Raw genomic sequence first — 22,354 nt, 5'->3', positions numbered from 1 at the left:
GTTAGTTGTGATATCCACGAATTTCGAAAGATTTTTGAGACAAATTGTGAAAGACGCGGGTTGGCGACGAAGAAGGAACAGACCTCTCTCCAGTTCGCGATGAGATCCTCTCCAAAAACAGAGCAAACCCTGCATTAACCTCCAACCCTAATTCCCCATTCTTCTTCTTTTGCTTTCGATTTCCCCCGTTTTATCTGTTTTTCTTTCTCCGCCGTGCTTGTTTCAGGTTCAATCCGGATGGGGAAAGCCTCTTCTTCTCGCAAGAAGGAGCGTTCCAAGACTTCTTCATCCCAGGTACTTCTTTTCCTCTCTCTCTCTCTCTCTCGTTGAATCTTCTTTTTTTCTTGATATGTCAACTGAGGTTGCCTTTATTTTGTTTAATGTTCTGTTTGGTCGCTGGGTGATGTTCGAAGATTTGGCTATAATTTGGCATGTGTTTTGATGAATATATCTGGGAAATCTTCTCATTATCGATTTATATGCTTGAATTTTAAGTTGATGTGAACGAATTCTTCTTCTTCTTGGTATTGTTGTCGTGGTTATGGTTAGAGATATGGATGTTCTCTCCTTCTTTTCCCCTTTACCTCATATAAGTTTGTTTTGATGCCGATGCGAATCTCCTTTGCGTCCTTTTTTTGTGTTGTTTTATTTTTTGGCTCGAATCATGAAGAGAAGTAGGAGAAAGAGTAAGAGTAGTAGGAAATTGAAGTCCAAGAAGCTGCGGTATCGCCACGATTCTCCCTCTTGCTCCGACACTGATTTTGAAAGTTCAACTTCAGTGTCTTCTTCTAGCTCGGAGGATGACAAAAAAGTGAGAAGATCTCGATCCAAGACGCGAAAGAATTCGAAGCCTAGTAAAAAGAGATCCAAGAAGCAATCTCATGACCATCAAAGTAGGGAATGCTCTCCTCATCCCAGAAAGAGGAAGCATTCAAAGAGAAACGACAGATATGAGGCTAAGAAGACCAACAAAAAGAAGCGTAGAAGAGATGTGAGTGTTGGTGCCACAAATAGTGACTCTCTGAGCCGCTCTACTTGTGGAGATGGAAGTTCAACCAGCAGTGATAGTGAAATTGATAGGCGTAGGGGAAGGTCTGGAAAGAGGAAAAGAAATATGGTGAAGACTGAAGAAAGAAGATACAGGTCAAAGAGCCGTTCACCATGCTCTTTATGTAGTGATGGTAGCGATTTTCAGAATGAGGTTGAGGATGACAGTTATGTCAAAAACTGCTGTAGACGACTAAAATCCATAATTGTTGTAGTAGGGGAGGAAGATGAATTAAAGACTTTTGTTGGGAATGAACAACAAGAAGCGGTCACGCATCAGCTTGATGATAACCACCCTTTGTTCGAGGATATGAATAGTAAGGATGGGACGTGTAAAAGAGAATTAGACTATGTTATATCTAAAGAGGCACCAGAGGTAGAAAGCAAAAACAAAATGGCTACACCTGACAATAGGAACTCCCTGATTCTAAACAATGATGGAGTTCGAAATGAGGGAAGCAACAAAAACCATGGAGGAGTAACTAATGATCATTCTTTAGATGAAAGAAAGAACGGCTGTTCTGGAAATACCGACAACATAAATTGTATCGATTTAGAGTCAATTTTAAGACAGAAGGCCCTGGAAAACCTTAGAAAGTTCAAAGGGGCTTCGCCAAGAAATGTGGAAATAATTGCTAATTGCAAAGTTGAGAATAATAATGATGCAAAGCAATTGTTTTCCCCTGTCTCTAAGTCAGTTCATGTGGCATCTCCTAGGGATGATGCCGAAACAAATGGTAAAGGGTTCTCTAGACAAGATGGAGGGGATGCGGTAAATTCAATGATAATTAAGGGGAATGGTTTTAAGTCTACAGATGCAATAGATACAGCAGTTGCATCTATGCATGATCCTGTCTGTTCTTCACAGAATCTCGGTAAAATTTCCAATGGAAGTAATGGTATGAATGAACTGAAGCAGGATATTTCCTCATTAGACCAAGAGGTTATAAATGATAATATTTGCCTGAAGGCAGATGCAAATATTTATTCTACAACTAACAGAAGCAATTTGGTTATTGCAGCTTTTAGGCCAGAGTCAAAAGTTGATTCTCTTATAGAGAAGGCATCTGCTGCTCAGGAATGTATCCAAACAAAGCCATCTATATCTGACATTGTCGTAGACGAGATTTCTCAAACCCAGACCCAGAAGACGAATAACGACGATCAAAATATTCGTAATGGTTTTGGTTCTTCAGCTTATAAGCCTTCTTCTTCCCTTAACTCTATTTCAGGAGAAAATAGCTTGGACAAGTCCAGACAGGAGAGTGGGGAAGGCTCACAATTTGAACAGAAAACCATGTCTGTGATGCGTGGTGGAGAAATGGTGCAGGTGAGGATATTGATTACTGACTCAATTTATATAGTCAGCAGTGAGTATAATGATGCTACTTTATTTAGAACTCTTAGCATGGATCTGCAATTATTCATTTCAGGTGAACTACAAGGTCTACATCCCGAAGAGAGCGCCCGCTTTGACTAGGAGACAACTCAAGCGGTAATGTAAGATCCCTGATTTTGCAGCCATGTAGGAAGATCCTGTTGCTTGCCATTGAAAAGATTGAAAAGTTCCGGAAGTGTTTGATGATCACTCACTTCCTATGCCAAGGATCTATAAGCCTTAAAACATGAACAATAATTAGTGCAGTCAATTGTTAATATTTTTTAGAAACCTTTTCATCTCAACGATCAAACTCTCATGTTTACAAAGCCTTCTTATTTAGTTTAGGCTGTGATGCCAAAACCTTGTATATGTTAGTTTATGATCATAATTATTTTCACATTCTATTCCATCATGTTATTGTGAATAAACAAAACCCTCTAGGTTGGATTGGAGCAACTTACTAAAAACCTTGCCATTGTCGAGAACATTTAGAATCTGAGACAGCAAGTTTCAAGTCAGGAAAGCAGCAAGTTTCAAGTCAGGAAAGATTGAACTTAGGTGACTTTGTATACAAAATTCAGGGTTACTAATTTCTAGTAACAGAGAGTACTGATTAGATTATTCTTACAAACACGAAATTTAAATATTAAAATTACATTGAGTTACAGTTACAGTATGGCTAAGACTGAAAACGTTCTTGTTCTTGTTCTTGTTCTGTCCAATTATAAACTATGAATATGATCCCTCTGGTTGAAGTATGGGAGAAGGATTGGATCTTGTTCATAACTTCACATGATATTCAGCTTTCAAGGAATTAGTTGATTGCAGCATTTTGCGCTCGAGTTAAGTCGTCCTACTTGAAGAAAACTTGGTTGTTACCTGATTCTAGCAGCCTCACGAGGGTGAAAACAAGATCAGAAAAAGTTTGTTTTATAAGAAACAATTTCATGATAGTATATCCCTTTGTCAAATTAGCAGGTCTGCAGAAATTGCAGGGCTTACCTGAGATTTTTACTAGATGTTCGTTGTTCAGCTGCTTTGATTAAATTAGTCATTTTTCTGTGAAAGTTATGGAAATAATTGAGTGAGACTGTCTTAGCTGCTAGAAAGCAGCCTTTTCTTTCTGCCACTCACACAGGCCCAATCATCCAGAGTTGACACTGATATGTCTTCCAAGTATTGCGAATACCGTTCTATAATAGCTGGAACCTGTAAATGTCGAATAGAACAAAGTAAATGGTATGTCGAACAGAACAAAGTAAATGATAGTCCACCGCAAGTAGATATTGTCTATTTTGACCTGTTATGTATTATTGTTAACCTCGATTTTAAAATGAGTTTAATATGGATAAATGTTCACACCCTTATAAGAAATCTTTCGTTCCAATCGATATGAGATCTCACAATCCACCCCCTTAGGGGCTCAGTGTCTTCACTGGCACATCGCCTGGTGTCTGACTCGGATACCAATTATAACAACCCAAGCCCACCGCCAGTAGATATTGTCTACTTTGGCCTGTTATGTATCGTCATCAGTCTCATTTTTAAAACGTGTCTACTATGGAGAGGTTTCCACATCCTTATAAAAAATGCTTTGTTCCCCTCTCCAACCGACGTGAGGTCTCACACATACTGATTTCATAGACGGGAAAAAAGAAAAAAATCATTAACCCAGTATTAACTATTAACCTACCCAGTAGAAAAGAATATTTTCACATCAAGACAGTTGGATGGGAACCCTCAATCAAATTGGCAGTTTCTGACATTTGGTTTTTCTAGCTTAGAACAGATGAAAAACTATGAACATACTGGATTAGCACTTTGCCAAGCTAAAATTTGTACTCTGACCAATGGACATGGTCCCAGAACATACCTGCTCGGATAGAATACCAGAGAGACCAACGACTGCCTCAGGTTTGGCGTAAGAGACAACATGATCAGCCAAATCCAGCAGAGGATTTAGAAGAATATTAGCAATGACGATGTCAAAGTTCTCCTTTCCAGATATAAATGTTTCACTAAATTTATACTCTGCAATATCACTAGGAACCAAATGAAGTTGCAACTTTTCGGGTTCTATACTGTTCAGAGCAGCATTGTTCTGTGCAGATTCAATGGCTTTCGGGTCTACATCAATTCCAGTAGATAAGGCAGCCCCAAACTGCAATTGCAAGCGTATATCAAGCTAAATAATGAAAATATCAAGTCGCATGCAGAGAAATATAACAGCTCTAGAGGGTGTGTCTAGATGTGTACGGTCATGAATACATGCATCAAAATGTGAACCAGCTCAGGGTTAACCTCTGGCTAATTAGATGAATAACACCATTTTCTACCAAGTGTTCAATATCACCAAAAGGCAGTACTGTAGCCCCATCTTTTGCAATCAATCACTCAGCTCCAGCAGAAACCCATTGCTCAAAAAGGGCCAGGGTTTGGGCGAACTTTGGTCCGAACTCTAGAAAGGAGAAATTTGTACCCAAGTGTCGAGACAAGCTCTGGAAAGGACGAACCTTAAGTTTCTAACTCTCCAAAGCTCTAACAGATCAAAGTTAGGATGAAAGCCACGATAGCCACCGTTTCAGAACACTCGAGGAGAATTCTAGAGAATCACTCATAGAGCTTGGGAACCTAAAACCAAGAATCCCTTCTTCATGGCAGGTCATTGGCTAAAAATGATAGAAGGAGGCCAACATGGGAATTCTATAGGTACATAGATTTATTCACTAACAATCTTCTTTTAAAGAACGCCATGAAGAGCACATATGGTATTGGTATATATGTTAATAATGTTGTATGAGAGTCTCAGACCTCATTGAAGTATGAGCTTGGTGGAAATATTTTGGACATTGTACCTTGAGTGATGCAATTGCAAGAACGCCAGATCCGGTGCCATAGTCCAAGAAATATTCCCCTCCTTTCACTAAGCTGTGGAGCAGTAGTAGACACAACTTTGTAGTTGGGTGTTCCCCTGTTCCAAATGCCAATCCAGGATGTAGAATAATATTTGTCGCATGGACATCCTGTACAAATAAAGGAATGTGTAAATTCTATCCTAAACAAGATGATATTACATGTACCCTCCCCGCCCCTAATATGAACCATGAAACAAACTATATGTATAGACAAGTGTAGAAAGCTTTGCTGAGATCATTATACCGGGGGAGTTGTCCACTCGGGCACTATCCAAAGTCCCTCAGTAACCTTAACTGGATGAAATGATTCCTGCAATGCAAGACAACAATTGTGTTTAAGAGGTAAATAAATTTGGAATGTGGAGCTTGTGTTAACAATGAACAGACAGGTTAAAAACAAACCTGGGATTTCTTTAACCAATCATGTTGTTCACCAATTGTAACTTCGTAGGAAGGTAACTCCTTCAAGCCTACAGAATCAGTCGCATATGAGATGCATTTACTGACATCTTGACCATCAGGGAATATTGTGTCTACATATATCTGAACAAAGCATATTAGTCATTATATTTTAGCCGTCGGGAACAAAGTATGAACATATTATATCTGCCATAGTAATTTATGTTTTCTACATATCCACTCCTAACTACAAACATAGCATCCTTATCATCATCACATGGATAAGAAAAGGCATAGAGTTGGGACCGGACTGCAAGAGCCCAAGCCCACCGCTAGTAGATATTGTCCTCTTTAGGCTTTCCCTTTCGGGTTTCCCCTCAAGGTTTTTAAAATGCATTTTCTAGGGAGAGGTTTCTACACTCTTATAAAAAATGTTTTATTCTCCTCTTCAACCGATATGGGATCTAACAATCCACCCCCCTTCGAGGCCAACGTCCTTACTGACACTCGTTCCCTTCTCCAAGGGATGTGGGACCCCCAATCCACCTCCTTTGGGGCCAGCGTCCTTGCTGGCACAATGCCTAGTGTCCACCCCTTTCGGTGTTCAGCCTCCTCGTTGGCATATCGGTCCATGTTTGGCTCTGATACCATTTGTAACAGCCCAAACCCACCGCTAATAGATATTTTCCTGTTTGGATTTTCCCTTTTGGGCTTCCCTCAAGGTTTTTAAAACGCATCTGCTAGGGAGAGGTTTCCACATCCTTGTAAAGAATGTTTCATTCTCCTCTCCAACCGATGTGAGATCTCACATTGACTGTAACTTTAAAGGGTTTATCTAGAAAGGAATTAAAGAGCATATTAAAGTTATCAGATGCAGCCTCAATCAATTACAGGCAATCCAGTACAAATTTACTGAACTGTGTCCAGAAATCTTCTCATAATCAGGTGTCACTAAGGTGCAATGGAACCAGTGATAGTAATGAAGATTGTAAAGCATTACAAATCAAAATTAGAGGGAAAGAAAGGATAAGAAAGCCACCTCGTGAGAGCTACCAGATACATCGTCTTCATCAACACAAGTAGAGCTCGCACCAAAACTCAGCAGAGCTTCTGAAAGCAAATCCTGCCCAACAGAAAAACAAAGATACCACAAAGTTTCCTCTTTAGATCAAGTAGATGAAGCTTTAATTGCTCCAGCAATCCTGCAAGCTCCCATTCGTTCTACCTTTCTAGTAATTATGTTCTGCAATATGACTAATCCATCCAAGTTCTAGTTGAATTTCTCTAAACTGAAAGTGCTTCAATTCTCATAAAAAAAATTAAATCAAAACAAAATCATCGATACCCTCGATTAGTTCAGCACCCAAAACACTAAGGCCACAATGAAACAAACAAAATCGAAGCCGGAATTGAATCTCACCACGATATCTTTCCGGCACCGGATGCGAACAGATAGATACTTCTCAGATGTGTAATCGGAAGAGGAAAGGGAGGAGGAAGAAGAAGATAAATGTGTAATAAGTGAAGAGGAAGTTAGGAGCTGTGTTCTTTTATGAATGGTGGAAGAGAAGGGGGAAGAAATAGCACGAGAGAAAGGAAATATGGGAATGCGAATGCCTGAGGCGATACAGTGGGAAAAGTTCTTGACGTATTTTCCGGCGGTGACCGCCATTGATTTGGTCTCTTTGCTGCTCTGGTTTTGGAGGTAAAAGATGAACGGCCACCGTCTCCGCTTCACTTGTAAAATGTAATCCACCGGAGGTTTTGGTTTCCGCTCTTTTGCAGAATATGTGCGCTATATATATATATATATTTTTTTATTTTTTTTTTCATTAAATTTTTTAATTTTTCAATAATAACCTTCTAAAAAAATATCATTAAACTATAAATAAAATAAAAGTTTAGATTTGTACTCTAATACTCATTGTTTGGGATGATAGATTCGATTATTGGTTCATGATAGTAGTGTAGCTTATCCGCATCTCATCTTGCTTTAGTCTCAACTAGGATGTCTTACACTCGTTGCAACTAGCTTTCATCGAGCAATATTGAGAATGTGACTAATCCAATGTTAGAAATCATAACTCTCCACAATAGTACGATACTGACTACTTTGCAGCATAAGCTCTCATGACGTTGTACTTATAAACTCATGATTTTCCTTTTAATTAGTTGATGTGAGACTATTTTCAATATTCCTCAACATCCAACACATTTCATCATGGAATTGATCAATCTCTTACAAAAAAAACCCATCTTTACCATAACATGACTAAAATGCTCCACTAAATTTGATTAAAAGGTTTGTTCATATCAAGTTAAGCTACCAAATTAACATTTATCGTTCAAGAATATAGAGACATTCAATCTCAGTGTATTCAAGACTTTTCTCAAGACTCTTTTCGAACAATGCAATATTATTGCTCTCGATAACAAACGCGTTTGGAGAATGGATGGATTATGGATGGATTATGTTCATAGGATCACATAAATGAAATAAAAATTAAACACCCTAAAAAGAAAGAACAAATTTGTTTTTTTTGGGTCAAAAGAACCCAATTGCCCGGAGTCCGGGCCCGCCGGGAACCGATTGGCGGGAGGGAGGATAAAGCATCACCCGCCTCCATCGCTCTGCAACAAAATAAAACAACAATCTTCAACCATTATATATGACCCTTTTGTCTCTTCTTCTGATCCCAAATCCGTGTTTTTTGTTATTGTGATCAGGAATGAGTTTCTCATCCAATCCACTCTCCCTTAGCGTTCCGGACGCCGCCTTCGATTCATGGCTTCGCGATTCCGGCTACCTCGAGATTCTCGATCAACGCACCTCCGACCTCCACCGCCATTCCTCCGCCACTGCAGCCACTGCCCCCACCAGACCCACCCCCACCGCCGTCGCTCCTTTAGCCACAGGTTTCTTCATCTCCTTCTTCTCTCGTATCGGAACCCTTCTCTCCGTTTTCACTCTTAACCCCTTTGCCAAGCTCTCTGCTGCTGATTTTGCCGGCCCGACCCCCTCCTGGACTTCCGGATTTGTTGGGTTTTTTGAATCGTACTCGTTTCCTTCCTCGCCGGCTCAAGCTCGTCTCAGAGTCCACGAGAACGCCAAACGCTATGCTCGCAATTACGCATCCTTATTTGTTCTCTTTTTTGTCTGCACGCTGTATGTTCATCTCGTACTCTCCTTCGTTATTTGTGTTTCCCATTTATTTGGAAGGAATGAACATAGAATTGTTGGGTAGAGAAGAGATTTATGGCAATTTCCCGACCTTTATTTTACCAAATTCTTCCTGATGTTTATGTTCTGTAGTGGATGATTGCAGGTACCAGATGCCTCTTGCTCTCCTCGGATTAGTATCATGTTTAGCACTTTGGGACATTGTTAAATTTTGTGGTGATAGATGGGCATTGGACAAATATCCAGTTGTTTGGCAGTGTTTGGTTCGCATTGCTCAATGTGGTAAGTTATTGACGATTTAAAACTGTGTTTATTTGCACACCTGAGATGTTCTTCCCGAGTCTTCTCCTTAAACATGTCTTGATTAGTTGGTAATCTTTTTCATTGCTGCTTGATGAATGGTTAGTGTTTGTCTGTTCTACTTGGTTGAGATTACAAGCTCTAAGGCTATCGTTTTCTCGATTCAAGATGACCGAGAACTTTAGCTCGGTTGTCCTGACTTCTTGAAATGGAGCCAAGGCCATGTTTTTTGTCGTGTGTGTACTGCAAGTGTAATAGCTCAGCCCACTGCTAGTAGGTATGGTTATCTTTGAGCTTTTTCTTTTAGGTTTTCCCTCAAGGTTTTTAAAACATGTCTGCTAGGGAGAGATTTCCACACCCTTATAAAGAATACTCTGTTTCCTTCTCCAACCGATGTGGGATCTCACAATCCACCCCCTCTCGAGACTCAGTGTCCTCGCTAGCACACTACCGAATGTCCACCTCCCCTTTGGGGCTCAGCTTCCTCGCTGGCACACTACTTGGTGTATGACTCTGATACCATTTGTAACAGCTCAAGCCCACTGCTAGTAAATACTGTCTTCTTTGAGCTTTTCCTTTCGGACTTCCCTTTAAGGTTTTCAAAAACACGTCTACTAGGGTGAGGTTTCCACACTCTTATAAAGAATGCTCCTCTCCAACCGATGTGCGATCTCACATGTTTGATCCTCGAAAATTTTTACGTAGTACTACAAATTGCTATTTGGAACCTTTGGGGTTCTTTGTTTTGTTGGATCCTGCTGCATGCATTTATCAATCAATTCCTTGTTAATTACCATGCTCAAGATCACAATCATTTGAACTGCTATTGTTAGTTAATTACCTAGTAATCTTTTTTACCCCATTCTTTCTTCCAAATACTTAAACAAATATAATGTTTTGCAGTGACTGTCATCATCCTTTTATTTTCCAACTTTCAAATGGCAATCTTCTGTGCACTTGGCGTTGGATATACAGGTGACTACACAACATTTCTGGCGTTGGATATACCAGTTGTTCTAATCGTTTGATATCTCGACAGGCATGATTTTGCACGCTGCATTTCGGAAGCTAACTCTCACGAGGCCCCCGTCTTCCATAAATCGAAAATAGCCCGTTACAGGTACGATATTTATACACTCTACGTAATTATGTTCGAGCAAGGTACCATCATCTGATTCTGTGATAAGCCTGAAAAGTGCTGGTAATGCTGATTGCTTGAAAGCAGTCCTGCAGAGGGCACCTTGCCCTTGCCGTAAAATTCATGTTATGGCATGGGGATCTCTGACCATCCTATTGCCTAAGAGTTACATGGTTTCATCTTCCTGTGTTAGAGGGTAGACCCAAGTTTCAAGTCAAGCTCAAATCATGTTTTAGTTAGTTTATTCACTTATTTGTTGAATTTATGTATGGTTAGTTTGTAGGTTATACTATTATTACATGAAATTTTGTTCTAGCTAATGACTTGTACTACAAATTTTGTATTAATGAGGGTTCATCAGAATTTAGATGAAGGAGAAAGCTCTAATTTTTCATGTAATATCATTGAAAACCTCAAGTTTCTGTCCTGGTTGCTTGTTAATTGTTTAGTTTGCTGCTCCTTTTGTTAAAAGAGGGCTATGATGCAGAAGAATATGCTGCATTGTGGGAGTGTTGAACAATTTGAGCATTTTCCCTTCCTTCATTGAATCTCACGTTACTTTAAAGGCAACTCTTACCAGGTTTGTGATTTTGGAAGTCTTCTGATCTTTAGTTGAATAGTTATGGCGATGCTGCAGGACAACTAGAGGCATATAACTGTGACATGACATCAATTTCAATTGTAAGGATTAGGTTAGACACGGATTTAAGATTAAAGCCTCTCTCTCCTTTTTGCTTGCGGGGGACGACTGAGCTTCCTAGATCCGCATCAGCGGGCGAGAGGACACATACCTCCCTCATATTCTTTAAATGGGCAAGACTCGGATACTGCATGCGAGAAGTAGAATAGTTTACTGAACAACGACTTAGATTGTTGTGTAATGCTCTTGATATAAAAAACAAGTTTCTTGTCAAACATCTCACAAGATATGAAGATTAATCTTATTTGAATGTTCTTAGCTCGCAACTCAGTTCATGGAATTATTAGAGTTCAAATCAGAAGGAGAGTTCGAAAAAATTGGTCATATCGACACTTGGAGTGATGGGGTTCACTTGGAGTGATGGGGTTCATGCCTAGGCAAATACAACCATTAACACTAGACAACATATGAAGTAAGATTTCAAGAGTCTGATTAAGTTGTTGAAATATGATAATTTGTTTTATCCAAGTACATTTCCTTAATAATTACATTCATTCAAAGACTAAAGTTCATCCCACTCTACATTTAAAACAATTAAAAATAATTTGTGATTTAGTGTTGTGCATATTTAAATGGCATCCCAAAGTTCGTTGTTCTTTACTCGTTATGAAAATAGTAGTAGCACCAACACTATTGATGTGCAAATATGCTTCGACATTCAAGTTACATCCACAAACTAGTTCGAGCATTTGTCAATAGATATGACACAACTTTTCATACTAAAGAACGATAGTTTGATCTTTGAACGATAGTTTGAGCATTCGGCAATTATTCATCAATCTCAGGTTTTAATAATATAACAAATGTGAATGCAATGAATCCCAAGCACCCGTATACAAAGAAATGCTGCTAGCAAAACAAAAATTTCATATGGAAAAATCACAATTAATAAATAATACACCGTTTCTTACAGCGACGTATGTACATCAACTCAAATAATGCAGTGTCAAGAATAAAAAATATCAAACAAATACACACAAGTTTTCTCCCTTTTAAGCTGGACTCAGATCCCTCGACACCTGACCTTGCCATCTGATCAACAAACCAAAGCAATTAAGCTTAACAATGCATCACGTCCGCCCTTGAAGAATTTACCGAAAAAGAAATGATCCTTCTAACTTTCATGCTTATTTTGTTTTAATCCTAACACTTTCAGTTCTTAAACTCCACGGTAACTTAAATTCATATAAAAACTTTGGAGATTCATGTTTCTGTAACTTGTTTAAACAGATATAAACAAAGGTTTTATCTCACCTCATGTTTCTAGAATTTCTCAAGTTTTATAAACAAGTGCATGAACATAGACGAGGAGGCTAAAAGAGATGGGTGATGGATGAGCTGAAGATTCCCTAGTCAAATTTAACTATCTTAAAACAAACCTGGAGAGTAAAAATCTAGCAAGCGAGCTCAAATTAGAATTTGAATGAAGTTCCCTGTTCGGTTGCTTTTTGCTGCTATCAGAATCCGTGACATTTTGTGCAACTTCAGGAACTGTCTTTGCCTTGGTGAATATGCGAGTTGCCAAGTCTTGTAAATCCTTCAGTGAAGATTCCTCCGAACTGCATAGACGTTTCTTTGAGTTTGAAAGTTAAGGGAGTAAATTAGAAAAGTAAAAGAACAAACATACCTGGCCAATTTCTGGAGCAACTTGGTAACAAGAACCTCACATGATCCAGGTTTTCGGTGTTCCATACTTATAAGAGCATTAATTACAGTACGGGCAGGCGATCCTTCCGAATCATCTACAACTACCTGAGATGACAATGTGTAGAGTAGGTTGCACTATTGGTACATATGAACTAAGAAAACACGTCATTGAATAAATAGAAAAATATCGTGCATGTTGGTTATCATGAAAGGCCTATCTGGAGATGAGAATATTGAGAGGCCAATGGATAAGGAGATGAAAGAAGAGAATGAATCCAAGTTGAATAAGTACCTAGTCATGAAGTCAGTTATAGCAAGTGGGGTAAAGAGTAAAATGAGCAAGTTTGTTAAAACATGGGATAATCAATTGTTGAGAAAATAAATAAAAATAGGAGGAAAATGAGACTGAGATGGGAGATTCGAATAAGAAATGACTAACAGTCGAGAGATTCGAGACACAAATTTCCCAATAAGCATTTTGTTTCTCTTTTTGTTGGAAGTAAAACTAATTTAGAGTATGGAATCTCTGTAGACAAAGGATTGGTCAACCAACAGGAAAGAGAGAAATATAAGGTAAGCTTTAGCAATTCCCACATCCTAATATAAATGGATAAAACAGAGACCGAAAGAGCATAACAAGATGGAAACACTTCACAAAAGTACCATGCAGCTGTAGCAGGTACCTTTAATGCAGACAAATTATTAGATCACTGGACTTACAAACTGAAATCGGCTTCAAACGTACCTCTTTCAAGGATGACATAAACAAAACTGCTAATGGTGCAGAAGATGACACTACTTTTCTACTTTCTTCATCGTCAATCGGTAGAGATGGTTTTGCCAATGCTTTTGGTGCATCAAAGAATTCACGAGAATGCCTGGAGAAATTATCGATATCAGGCAGCAGTCTGACATTCTGTGGAGAAAAAATTTATTCTGGCAATTATTAAGATGTACCTTGAAGAGTCAGAGCTACTCACTGTTTGCTCTGTTTTCCTATTCTCCTGCCTGTCGTTGCGTTTAGTGAGAGCTGGTCTATCCCTTACATTAGATTTCTTCAATCCTGCTTGAATTGCAGCCTTTGCCTACAATCATCACATTGAACATGCCCAGTAATTGCACAGCACTAGAGCATATTTTGATTTGCGGTAGTAGGAACAAACGAATTGTTATATTGTAGGAGATATCTAACAAAAAAAATTATTTTGTAGGAGATACATTTAGATTCTATTATAAAACAAAAATGCTAAATAAAATGAGTGCAATCCAAACTTCTACAAAAGAACTAAAAAGTGTATTTAAAAAGAGAAGATGCTGTCATGTTTAAATCTAACCTCCACCAATCTGCCCTCCCAGGATAACAAAAGAATACTCATGCCAGTCTAAAAAATGCATGTTCCCGACTTGACTTTAAAATAAGTAGCAATATAATAAAACCAATAGTAACTGCTACTTGAATCACGATAAGAACATGAATCAGAAGACTTAACAGCAACCAACCTCCGCAAGGTTTGATGCACTATCTTCAGGAGGCAAACTTGAATTCCTTTCTTGTATTCCAAATCTGGATTTTGGAGTCCGAGGAGACTCAGAACCATCCCGTTGACCACGCATAACAACAGTACCACCATAAGATGTGTCCTCAAAATATGCTTGTATGCTTCCAGACTGCATTGCATCATTGATTTCATAAACAAATAAGCATAGAAAAGCTCAAAACAATCAAGAGCATCACTAAATAAGATAATTCTACCGGATTGCTTCCATTATGAAATTGAGTAGATGCTTGAGGTCCTCTGGGAGACCGGACCACAGTGGTTCCTGTACCGCTAACAGATAACTCTTCCTGGACATTGCCCATTGAAAAAAAAAGAAAAGTTAACATTATCCACAACCAATTTTCGGGCTGTTGTAAATAGATAAATAAACAGCCATAATATTCAATTATGCCGTTATGATTATTTATTCTTTTGGCAGGTTTCCATACTAAACTTGGCTGCAATAGCAAGGATAATTAGAACTTCTGGAACAAGTGAAAGTCCATGAAGCCTTGTTATTGCAGCCAAATCTACTCTGTAAGCCTACAATTGCACAGATGATTAGATTAATTGTCAAGCTTTTTGCTCAGTTCTTCTTATTATAAAGGAGATATCATTGAAGTCAAATCCTTATGATGCACTAGTAAACTTCTGGGACAAGTGAAAGTCCTTGAAGTCACAAGTATTGTTGTCAAGCAGGCTAATTCTAATAATCTAGTTGATTGACAAACAAGCAAATGTGATTGTAAAAGCACTTGTAGCTAAGAGAAATGGAGCGAGGAGAATTTACATCTTCACTATCATCCCCCATATTGAATGAATCTTTAGCATTTTTTGCTATGTCGCGTGGTGCATTTCCAGATGCAGCTTGCCAGTGACCACTCTCTGCAACTCTACTAGGTGCAGCCTGACCATAAGGAATTTCTGGTTTTCGTTCCCTAATTTGAGGTGGTTTTACTAAACTTCGAACAGTACCTGTACTATGTGGTCCCCCAATACTAAAGTCCCATCCAGCATTCTTCGGAGCTTTACTCTGGTTGCTGCAATTTTAAGTAGTTAGAACTCAATAGCTCAATGAGTAATAGGTCGTTTCGCATTAACAACGTTCGGTGCTTTTTGCTACAGGAAACTTTGAACGTTGATTTTACCCACCTGGCACGAACAGTTTCCTCTCTTAAATTTCTTGATACTTTCACAGTGTCTGATGATTCATCTATAGTTCTAGGACCATTTGTTGGTGATTCTTCATCGTCCTTTATTTGGTACTTCGGACGTTCTCTATCAATATCAACAAATAAGATCACTGATAAATCACCTTATACAAAGACATCTTTATACTATTCAGCTTTTCCTGATTCTTCCACATAAATGTAGGAACTATGGCCAATAAATTAGGAAATTATGGAGTACAAAGTCAAAAGGTAGACCAAAATCCATATCCGTGCCTATGAACTGAGAAAAAGTAATCATAGTGATGAAAGAGAGACAAACCTTATTCTCTCCAGAAGCCTAGGACTCTTCCTGGCATTCTTAATGAATCGATGCTTCAGAAGCTCTTTGGCACTAGGTCTCTGAAATTAAAAGAGCAATAGATGCATAAAACTGATTCACAAACAAAAAGAGATATATCCGCACATCATAAAAATCGTAAATTCAAAAGGCAGGAAACATGAACAATTTGAATGCTTGCATCAAGTTTGAACAAGAGGCAATTACAGGGGAAAAAAAAATCACATAAATAGAAGAGCATGTACTTTAGATAGAACAAATAAAAGATGAGTTACCAGGAAATGAATGATCAATATAAATTCTACGAACCTGAAAAATAACCTAAGCATGCCCCAACTTTACATGCGTTTTAACAAATTCCAGGTGCTCACTTTTAAGTAGCTCCTAATTTCTTATAATGGCTCTTGAAAAAAGATAAACAAAAACAAAATCCTGTGAATCCCTACCATGATCAACCAATTGCAATATATTGACCTACCAAATAAATACTGTAGGAAAGTACCTGAAAAAACACTATACAGATGCACACTGAATCATTAATGCTCACTTTTCAGTTTTCACAGAAACACTAATTTGTGGTTCACAATCATTTGAACTTAAACAACATATTTGATAAATATATATTCCACACACACACACACACACACAAAAAAAAAAAAAAAAAAAAAAAAAAAAAAAAAAAAAAAAAAAAAAAAAAAAAAAAAAAAAAAAAAAAAAAAAAAAAAAAAAAAGAATTCAACTAAAACACAGAACCAGGGCACATGAGAACAATGTTTTACCTCAGCAGGTATTTTCTTCAGACAAAGTGACACTAATTCTTTCATAGGGCGAGAAAAATGTTCATCCAACTGTCACACATAAAAGCTAATATGTCATGAAAAATGACAATGCACCATTTCATATTTCATTGTCATGAAAAGTGCCGAATACAGAGTTATAAAGTGAACCTGCGGTGGACTTTCTCGAGGTATGATAAAAAGAACTCTCATGGGATGAAGATCAGAAAGTGGAGGCTCCCCTTTCGCCATTTCAATAGCAGTGATTCCTAGGGACCAGATGTCAGCCTGCATCAAGTAAAATGTGATGGGATTGCATGAGTGCTCTAGATATGAGAATTAGAAACATAGTGACTGCAGCTTCAAGTATTGAGAAGTGTGGATATCTTAGAACCAATCAAAACCATCAAAACGCCAAAAGATGGTACCAAGTAAATACCTTCTCATTGTATCCGTCAGAATTCTGAATTACCTCTGGCGCCATCCAGAATGGAGTTCCTACAATTGTCTGTGGTCAACAAATCAGTGATAGGTAGGTAACACATAAAATTCAGAAGATCCTTTCCAATAGCATTAGATGATGGGTAAAGAAAAAAAATTCCTCCAGAATAATAACAATTCAGCAAAAGTTTACACATTGAAAACAAACAAGAAAGCAAGTGTTAACAAGTAAAATTTTACAAACAGAAAGCATTTACCAAAAACTGTCATGTTACATTTGAAAATGATTATAAGAAAATAATTTATGGATCTAACAAAGGAAGGATACAGCAGGAGCCGAAGGAGCTAAACTTCTCCCGACAACCAACCAACCAAGGGTGTTAAAAAGTCTAATTGGGCAAAATTACAAAACTCCAATAACGTGGGGAAAAGAACAGAATAATAATGAACAAAATCCAATATTTCACATAATACTCTACCTTTCTCCTTGATATTGTCCTTGTTAATTGGGCAGAAACACCAAAATCTGCAACCTGTAGGGATTAAACTTTTAGCCTTTTAAAGCAAAGCCCAGCAAATCCTTAACAGTTAAACCAAGGCCATACAAAACTTTTTGATCGTGAAAAATCATACCTTAACATCACCATTTTCACTCAGTAAAATGTTTGCCGCTGCAAAGTAAAATTACAATCTTTCATTAATTAGACTAACGTAGAACTTTTTAAACTCCGCTTATTTTTCTTTTCCATTTTCCCCTTGCAGGGGAGAAAGGAGAGCTAGGAGTGGACTTTATCACCATTCCATGGTTGATAAGAAGTTAACTTTTACAAAGTCATTGAATTGTGAAGGATAAAGAAAACCTTTAATGTCCCTGTGAATTTTTCCTTCACTGTGCAAATAATCAATTGCATGCAGCAAATCCCGTAGAATGCATGCAATTGACATTTCATCAAGAGGTGGCCCAGACTGCAGCTGCAGAACCATAGTTTGTTGCAAGTTTTATAAGAAAACCAAAATATTTGAAGTTGTTGCAATAAATACATGGCATAATGAATTAAAAATCAAATACAAACAGAACTATATTGACAAGAGAGGAACCAAATAAACTGCCTAGTTCACTGTATAGAAATTTCTTCAACACTCATACTAGAGTTTCCAAGAGAAATTTGACGTATTGTAATTATATAGAAGCATCAACCATGCCAAGAAGAATTTCTCACCTACCATAGTTTTTTAGTGGTGTTAAAAAAACCTAGTGACCCAAGCCCCAAGGAGCAGCCCTGTCGGCCAAAGCTCGCGGTCTATGAGTAGAACCTACCCAGAGGTCACATGTTTGAATCTTTGGGTGAGTTTAATAAGGAAAACCATTGATGTCTCCAAAGCTTGGGCCTTGGGATGAGCATGGATTTTTTCTAAGAAACGCTAATGACCCAAATGATTACGTCAACTCAACCAACATTCTGCAGATTGGGTGGGAATCAAATAAATTGAAATATTAAGAATTGATTTGGTTCATGGATAATTCCAAGATTAATTTGGGTAAAACCAAACTAACCTGAACTTATTATTAGTTACAAAGATATTGGCTTTACTTACAATAAAATGACCTAGGCACATATTTGTTTTAATTTTATTTCATTCAATGAGTAAATAAATGCTTAACCCAAATCAATCCAGCCCAAACATTCCATCTAGATAGGGTATTTTAGTTGAACAAGTTTATAATTCAATTAATTGGGTTGAATCTACAAAGTCTCTTAAACTCAGCCTAATCCAAATATGTCTCATTCATATTCCATAAGAGAATAAAACTTCTTTTTTACTTCTCCCAAAAACAACCAGCATATCGTTCAACTTGCTTTAAAAATTGATCGCACATGAATTATCATTAAATATTAGGGATTTCTGGCACATCAGAGAAAGAGAAGTATATGTCAGTTTACGTTAGAAATGTGAACTCAAGAAGGAAATATTAAACCAACTCTGGTCTTAACAGAGTTACCAATCCTGTCATTAGTGAACATGCGTCAGATACTTAAAACAGAAGTAGTTTTGTGAGGCCCCCTATAGTTAGTATGCATGCTAGAAGGGGTAGAAATGCAAATTCCCCAATTGACTAACCCCCATGTTCTTGTATTGTTTATGATCTGTTAGGTGTGGAGCAAGAAGCAGAGTACAGACTTACCAGATCTGCAACGGAGCCACCAGCCATATATTCCATTATTATCCATAATTTCGTCTGGTGGAGATAAGAACCATAGTAATCAGTAATGTAGGGCGATCGACATTGTGACAAAACAGAAATTTCCTGTCACAAAACTGAGGTAGATTAGCACCTTAGTATTCACCTAATTCAATTTACTCGCCAGTGAATTTATACCTGTTGAATATCCTCAATTTCATCCTCACTGCAGAAGATCATCCAAAAACAAGTTCAGTCATATCACAGAAAAGAAAGTCCACAAAACATTGACAGGATAGAACCAAATACACGAGTAATATTGAAAAGGGCAATCCATTACTAGAATGCTTTTCAACTACACATAGGAAGACATCATTTCAAAAAGGAAAAGAAGACTCTTTGGGAGAACTTCATCAGAGCCTTTTGCTGAAATGTGTGCCGAGAAAGAAATAGAAAATTCTTTCAAGATAAGAAGCCTCCTTTCATAGATTTTTTGATGCTATAGTCAATATGGCTGTATCTTGGTATAGAATCTCTCCCCTTTTCCATCACTATAGCTTTTCTTCCCTCCTTTGAAATTGGAGAGGTCTTTTGTATAGTTGTTCCTCCGGGATTTCCCCCCTTTTTTGTAATATGTAATTTCATACGATAAATGAAATTGTTCCGTTTCCAAAAAATTTACATCTGTTTGAGAAAAAGAAGTAAAATGGAGGTGTGGAAGAAGAATCATCCCATCCTCCAATGCATAAGGAACCCCAGTTCAAAGATATAACAAGTAAAAAACACAGCATTTCAGTAGGCTACACGTCTATTATCCAGTAAAAGTGTTACACATGCAAGATAACGTAAAAAACAATGCGAAAATATTTTATAGCTAATAAAGTCACCCATGACATTATTAACAATTCCTAGAAAGCTTCATCTACAATAACTAATTTCAACCATATTTTCAATCATTTAACACTTTTCTGAACTCCATCCTTTGGTAGCTATTGGTGTAAGCAACATTCTCCCACTACAGTCTTAATATTCTTTCGGTCGGAAGGAAGATTTTTTTCTAATTCCTTCTGGCTTAGGGATTGCTCTTATTTTGTAATTTCATTTATCAATGAAATATAAGTACCCTTAAAAAGGACATAATCATTGCAAATCCTTTGAGGAGGCTAAAAGGTATGATCATATCAATGCTGAGCTTGCAGTGACCAATAATTTGTTGTCATAATATGATTATGACACACACAAACTGTCAAGCACGTAGAAAGAAAAATTGGAAAGCTGTAATGTAATGATGCAACACTACCAACTAGAAAAGCAAATAACAAGATAAATAAAGTCATCCCAAAACTAAAAGATAAATAAATGAGGATCAAACCATTCCTCATTTCACATTAGTAAACAGTTATTTAATAATAACCTCACGAAATGTAACAAAGAATGTGGTAATAGTTTGTGCCACACTACCATTTTAATAATAATACTGTTTTTTTTTTAGTCAAGCAAAAACTAGGGTAGCTCATCATATTTTTCATTGTTAACGCAAGAGCTCTAAATATGAGTTTCACCATGAACGACAGTGATAAACATAGAGCAACCTCTGTACTTACGATTCTTCCAAATCAATAACTTTGATAGCAACTTCTTTGTTAAGCTCCTTGTCAAACCTACAAATGCAAAAAGGCATCAGGATACTAGATCAATGAGAAGTTCCAGTCCATTTTTCTGATTGATTGCATGGAAGAAACAGCATCGGTAACTCACTCCCCACCCAATCCCCACCCCAAAAAAAATGAAGGACCCAAGACCGGCACCTTAGGTTACAGAAAGGATAACTGAACTTTTTAGTAAAATAAACTTTTCTTCAACTTTAATTGAAACTAAAGTAAAAATGATGCAGCTGAGAAGGATAGACCCTAAAATCTGGGGAATAATGCACTCCAATGCTTGTTGAACACATCAAATATTCTTTTAGCACAATAGAGTAAGCGTGACACCAACTATAAAGAGTGAATCTAAGTTCAACACTTGTTAAGCATAAATATCGGACAAAAATTATATATTTGGAGAGCGGAACGCATAAAGCACATATGTTTTATGCATATCTATGCATAAGCTTATTGAGCTCAAACTTCCTTCTTGTATAATAATTCTATATCTTTTCAAAGGTATGTTTTTAATAAATTCTTCCTTGCCTTGTCCTGGTTCTAGTTTTAAAAAAAAATGATGTGTCGCCTAATATATGAGTCGTGTGCGTATCCACATTTCTTAGTGATATAGCATAGAAGTGTATACTTATCTAAATCACACTAGAACAAATTTCAACGAACTGAATCATATCAATAGTACCAGAACTGAAGCTTACCCTTTGTAGACATCACCAAAAGATCCTCTTCCAATGAGCTCCAAAGAACTAAACCTTGCTGCCACTGCCTCTGCTATACTCGCCACATCAGCCATTTTGTGCTAGCAACCTTTTTCACCTTTCACCCACTTTGCACACGCTATATTGCCACACTGAACCACGGTTTAAGAGCAGCTGAACCATCCCATCTCCAGATTTCCTTCATTTTTTGAAGAAAAATCCATCCACCAACTCAAATTCACGACCAAAGTTTGTCTTCGCCAATCCCAACTGTAACCTCGAATCTCAAATCTGGAATAGCATTTGAAGAACACTAAAGAAAAAACAAAATTATCCACACCAACCAAACCCATGAATTTGACAACGAAACAGAATCCAGATTCACGAAAAGAACAATTGACATTAGCATAAGATAATGCGCAGCAGTCCTTGAACCCGAAGTAAAGCAAGTGGGCCTCAACAAAACATATGACGGGTTGGAGGAGCTAAGATACGCAATGGCGACAGGCCAACATAATGAGAAACACCGAGCAAAATAAAGTCAACATCGAAAGATAAACAACAATAGAGGAGTGGCTTCGAAATGAGGCCTCCAATTTAAGAAATTCAATTGCAATATCCATTTGTTCATGGATTGAGATTCAGAGACTTACCCAAGAATGCGATTCAAAACAATATCACAAGGAACTGATTTCTTCCGAGCAAGAACACCATAGATCTCTTCCTCTTCGACAATCAAAGAGAAATTTTGTTGGTTTCAATGGAACTACCCTTCGCTCTTCATTTTCTTCCCCCCCTCTCTTTATCGCACTTCGCAATAATTCTACAGGAAAAAATTGTA

At 37.6% G+C, this 22,354-nt stretch overlaps 4 protein-coding genes across 13 annotated transcripts; 2 read left to right on the top strand and 2 right to left on the bottom strand.

The window, feature by feature from the left end:
* The first annotated feature begins 17 nt into the window (after window positions 1–17).
* Window positions 18–2,837, top strand: LOC111476850 (probable replication factor C subunit 1). Of its 2 annotated transcripts, XM_023120684.1 has the most exons (4): window positions 18–294; window positions 671–1,946; window positions 2,070–2,377; window positions 2,481–2,837. In XM_023120684.1, exons 1-4 carry the CDS (start codon window positions 238–240, stop codon window positions 2,544–2,546), a joined length of 1,707 nt encoding a protein of 568 aa, XP_022976452.1. In that variant the 5' UTR covers window positions 18–237; the 3' UTR covers window positions 2,547–2,837. The 2 variants fall into 2 exon arrangements, with proteins under 2 accessions (XP_022976452.1, XP_022976451.1); XM_023120683.1 differs by having other exon boundaries at window positions 671–2,377.
* A 122-nt stretch (window positions 2,838–2,959) lies between these two features.
* Window positions 2,960–7,525, bottom strand: LOC111476898 (ribosomal protein L11 methyltransferase). Of its 2 annotated transcripts, none has more exons than XM_023120761.1 (8): window positions 7,163–7,525; window positions 6,782–6,865; window positions 5,746–5,886; window positions 5,588–5,653; window positions 5,284–5,451; window positions 4,302–4,589; window positions 3,431–3,637; window positions 2,960–3,321 (listed from the first exon to the last, which is right to left on the bottom strand). In XM_023120761.1, the coding sequence occupies exons 1-7, from the start codon at window positions 7,412–7,414 to the stop codon at window positions 3,524–3,526; spliced, it is 1,113 nt and encodes a 370-aa protein (XP_022976529.1). In that variant the 5' UTR covers window positions 7,415–7,525; the 3' UTR covers window positions 2,960–3,321; window positions 3,431–3,523. The 2 variants fall into 2 exon arrangements, with proteins under 2 accessions (XP_022976529.1, XP_022976530.1); XM_023120762.1 differs by having other exon boundaries at window positions 2,960–3,313.
* Window positions 7,526–8,299: 774 nt separating this feature from the next.
* LOC111476927 (PRA1 family protein H-like) lies at window positions 8,300–11,320 on the top strand. 6 transcript variants are annotated; one of them, XR_002717179.1, is made up of 6 exons: window positions 8,300–8,908; window positions 9,069–9,205; window positions 10,127–10,198; window positions 10,263–10,343; window positions 10,811–10,941; window positions 11,072–11,320. XR_002717179.1 is itself a non-coding variant. In XM_023120805.1 (5 exons), the coding sequence occupies exons 1-4, from the start codon at window positions 8,472–8,474 to the stop codon at window positions 10,331–10,333; spliced, it is 717 nt and encodes a 238-aa protein (XP_022976573.1). In that variant the 5' UTR covers window positions 8,300–8,471; the 3' UTR covers window positions 10,334–10,343; window positions 10,834–11,039. The 6 variants fall into 6 exon arrangements, 4 of the variants coding, with proteins under 4 accessions (XP_022976573.1, XP_022976570.1, XP_022976572.1 ...); XR_002717180.1 differs by having other exon boundaries at window positions 11,048–11,320; XM_023120805.1 differs by lacking the exon at window positions 11,072–11,320 and having other exon boundaries at window positions 10,834–11,039.
* A 512-nt stretch (window positions 11,321–11,832) lies between these two features.
* On the bottom strand, window positions 11,833–22,354 carry LOC111476842 (germinal center kinase 1-like). 3 transcript variants are annotated; one of them, XM_023120671.1, is made up of 21 exons: window positions 22,167–22,354; window positions 21,514–21,804; window positions 20,759–20,815; window positions 19,353–19,380; window positions 19,158–19,280; window positions 17,833–17,944; window positions 17,606–17,643; window positions 17,452–17,505; window positions 16,971–17,039; window positions 16,703–16,819; window positions 16,535–16,603; window positions 15,738–15,817; window positions 15,399–15,524; window positions 15,037–15,286; window positions 14,462–14,554; window positions 14,209–14,376; window positions 13,666–13,793; window positions 13,454–13,586; window positions 12,689–12,813; window positions 12,441–12,620; window positions 11,833–12,093 (listed from the first exon to the last, which is right to left on the bottom strand). In XM_023120671.1, the coding sequence occupies exons 2-21, from the start codon at window positions 21,606–21,608 to the stop codon at window positions 12,054–12,056; spliced, it is 2,085 nt and encodes a 694-aa protein (XP_022976439.1). In that variant the 5' UTR covers window positions 21,609–21,804; window positions 22,167–22,354; the 3' UTR covers window positions 11,833–12,053. The 3 variants fall into 3 exon arrangements, with proteins under 3 accessions (XP_022976439.1, XP_022976440.1, XP_022976442.1); XM_023120672.1 differs by having other exon boundaries at window positions 21,514–21,826; window positions 22,167–22,353; XM_023120674.1 differs by lacking the exon at window positions 22,167–22,354 and having other exon boundaries at window positions 19,158–19,291; window positions 21,514–21,529.

This window comes from Cucurbita maxima, unplaced genomic scaffold (assembly GCF_002738345.1).
Source record: "Cucurbita maxima cultivar Rimu unplaced genomic scaffold, Cmax_1.0 Cma_Scf00003, whole genome shotgun sequence".
In the NCBI taxonomy this organism is placed as follows: domain Eukaryota; kingdom Viridiplantae; phylum Streptophyta; class Magnoliopsida; order Cucurbitales; family Cucurbitaceae; genus Cucurbita; species Cucurbita maxima.
The sequence above is the reverse complement of the archived record's forward strand: the minus strand, read 5'-3'. Positions and strand labels throughout refer to the sequence as shown.

Coding starts and splice junctions, on each gene's coding strand:
- LOC111476927 (XM_023120805.1), top strand. CDS start 8,472: ATGAGTTTCTCATCCAATCCACTCTCCCTTAGCGTTCCGGACGCCGCC. Junction 8,909..9,068: donor CTCTTTTTTGTCTGCACGCT/GTATGTTCATCT, acceptor GGATGATTGCAG/GTACCAGATGCCTCTTGCTC. Junction 10,199..10,262: donor ACTTGGCGTTGGATATACAG/GTGACTACACAA, acceptor ATATCTCGACAG/GCATGATTTTGCACGCTGCA.
- LOC111476842 (XM_023120671.1), bottom strand. CDS start 21,608: ATGGCTGATGTGGCGAGTATAGCAGAGGCAGTGGCAGCAAGGTTTAGT. Junction 19,281..19,352: donor AAATTGAGGATATTCAACAG/GTATAAATTCAC, acceptor GTTTTGTGACAG/GAAATTTCTGTTTTGTCACA. Junction 16,820..16,970: donor CTGACGGATACAATGAGAAG/GTATTTACTTGG, acceptor TACTTGATGCAG/GCTGACATCTGGTCCCTAGG.
- LOC111476850 (XM_023120683.1), top strand. CDS start 238: ATGGGGAAAGCCTCTTCTTCTCGCAAGAAGGAGCGTTCCAAGACTTCT. Junction 295..670: donor CCAAGACTTCTTCATCCCAG/GTACTTCTTTTC, acceptor CGAATCATGAAG/AGAAGTAGGAGAAAGAGTAA. Junction 2,378..2,480: donor GTGGTGGAGAAATGGTGCAG/GTGAGGATATTG, acceptor TATTCATTTCAG/GTGAACTACAAGGTCTACAT.
- LOC111476898 (XM_023120761.1), bottom strand. CDS start 7,414: ATGGCGGTCACCGCCGGAAAATACGTCAAGAACTTTTCCCACTGTATC. Junction 5,654..5,745: donor ATTGGTTAAAGAAATCCCAG/GTTTGTTTTTAA, acceptor CTTGCATTGCAG/GAATCATTTCATCCAGTTAA. Junction 5,452..5,587: donor CCGAGTGGACAACTCCCCCG/GTATAATGATCT, acceptor TTATTTGTACAG/GATGTCCATGCGACAAATAT.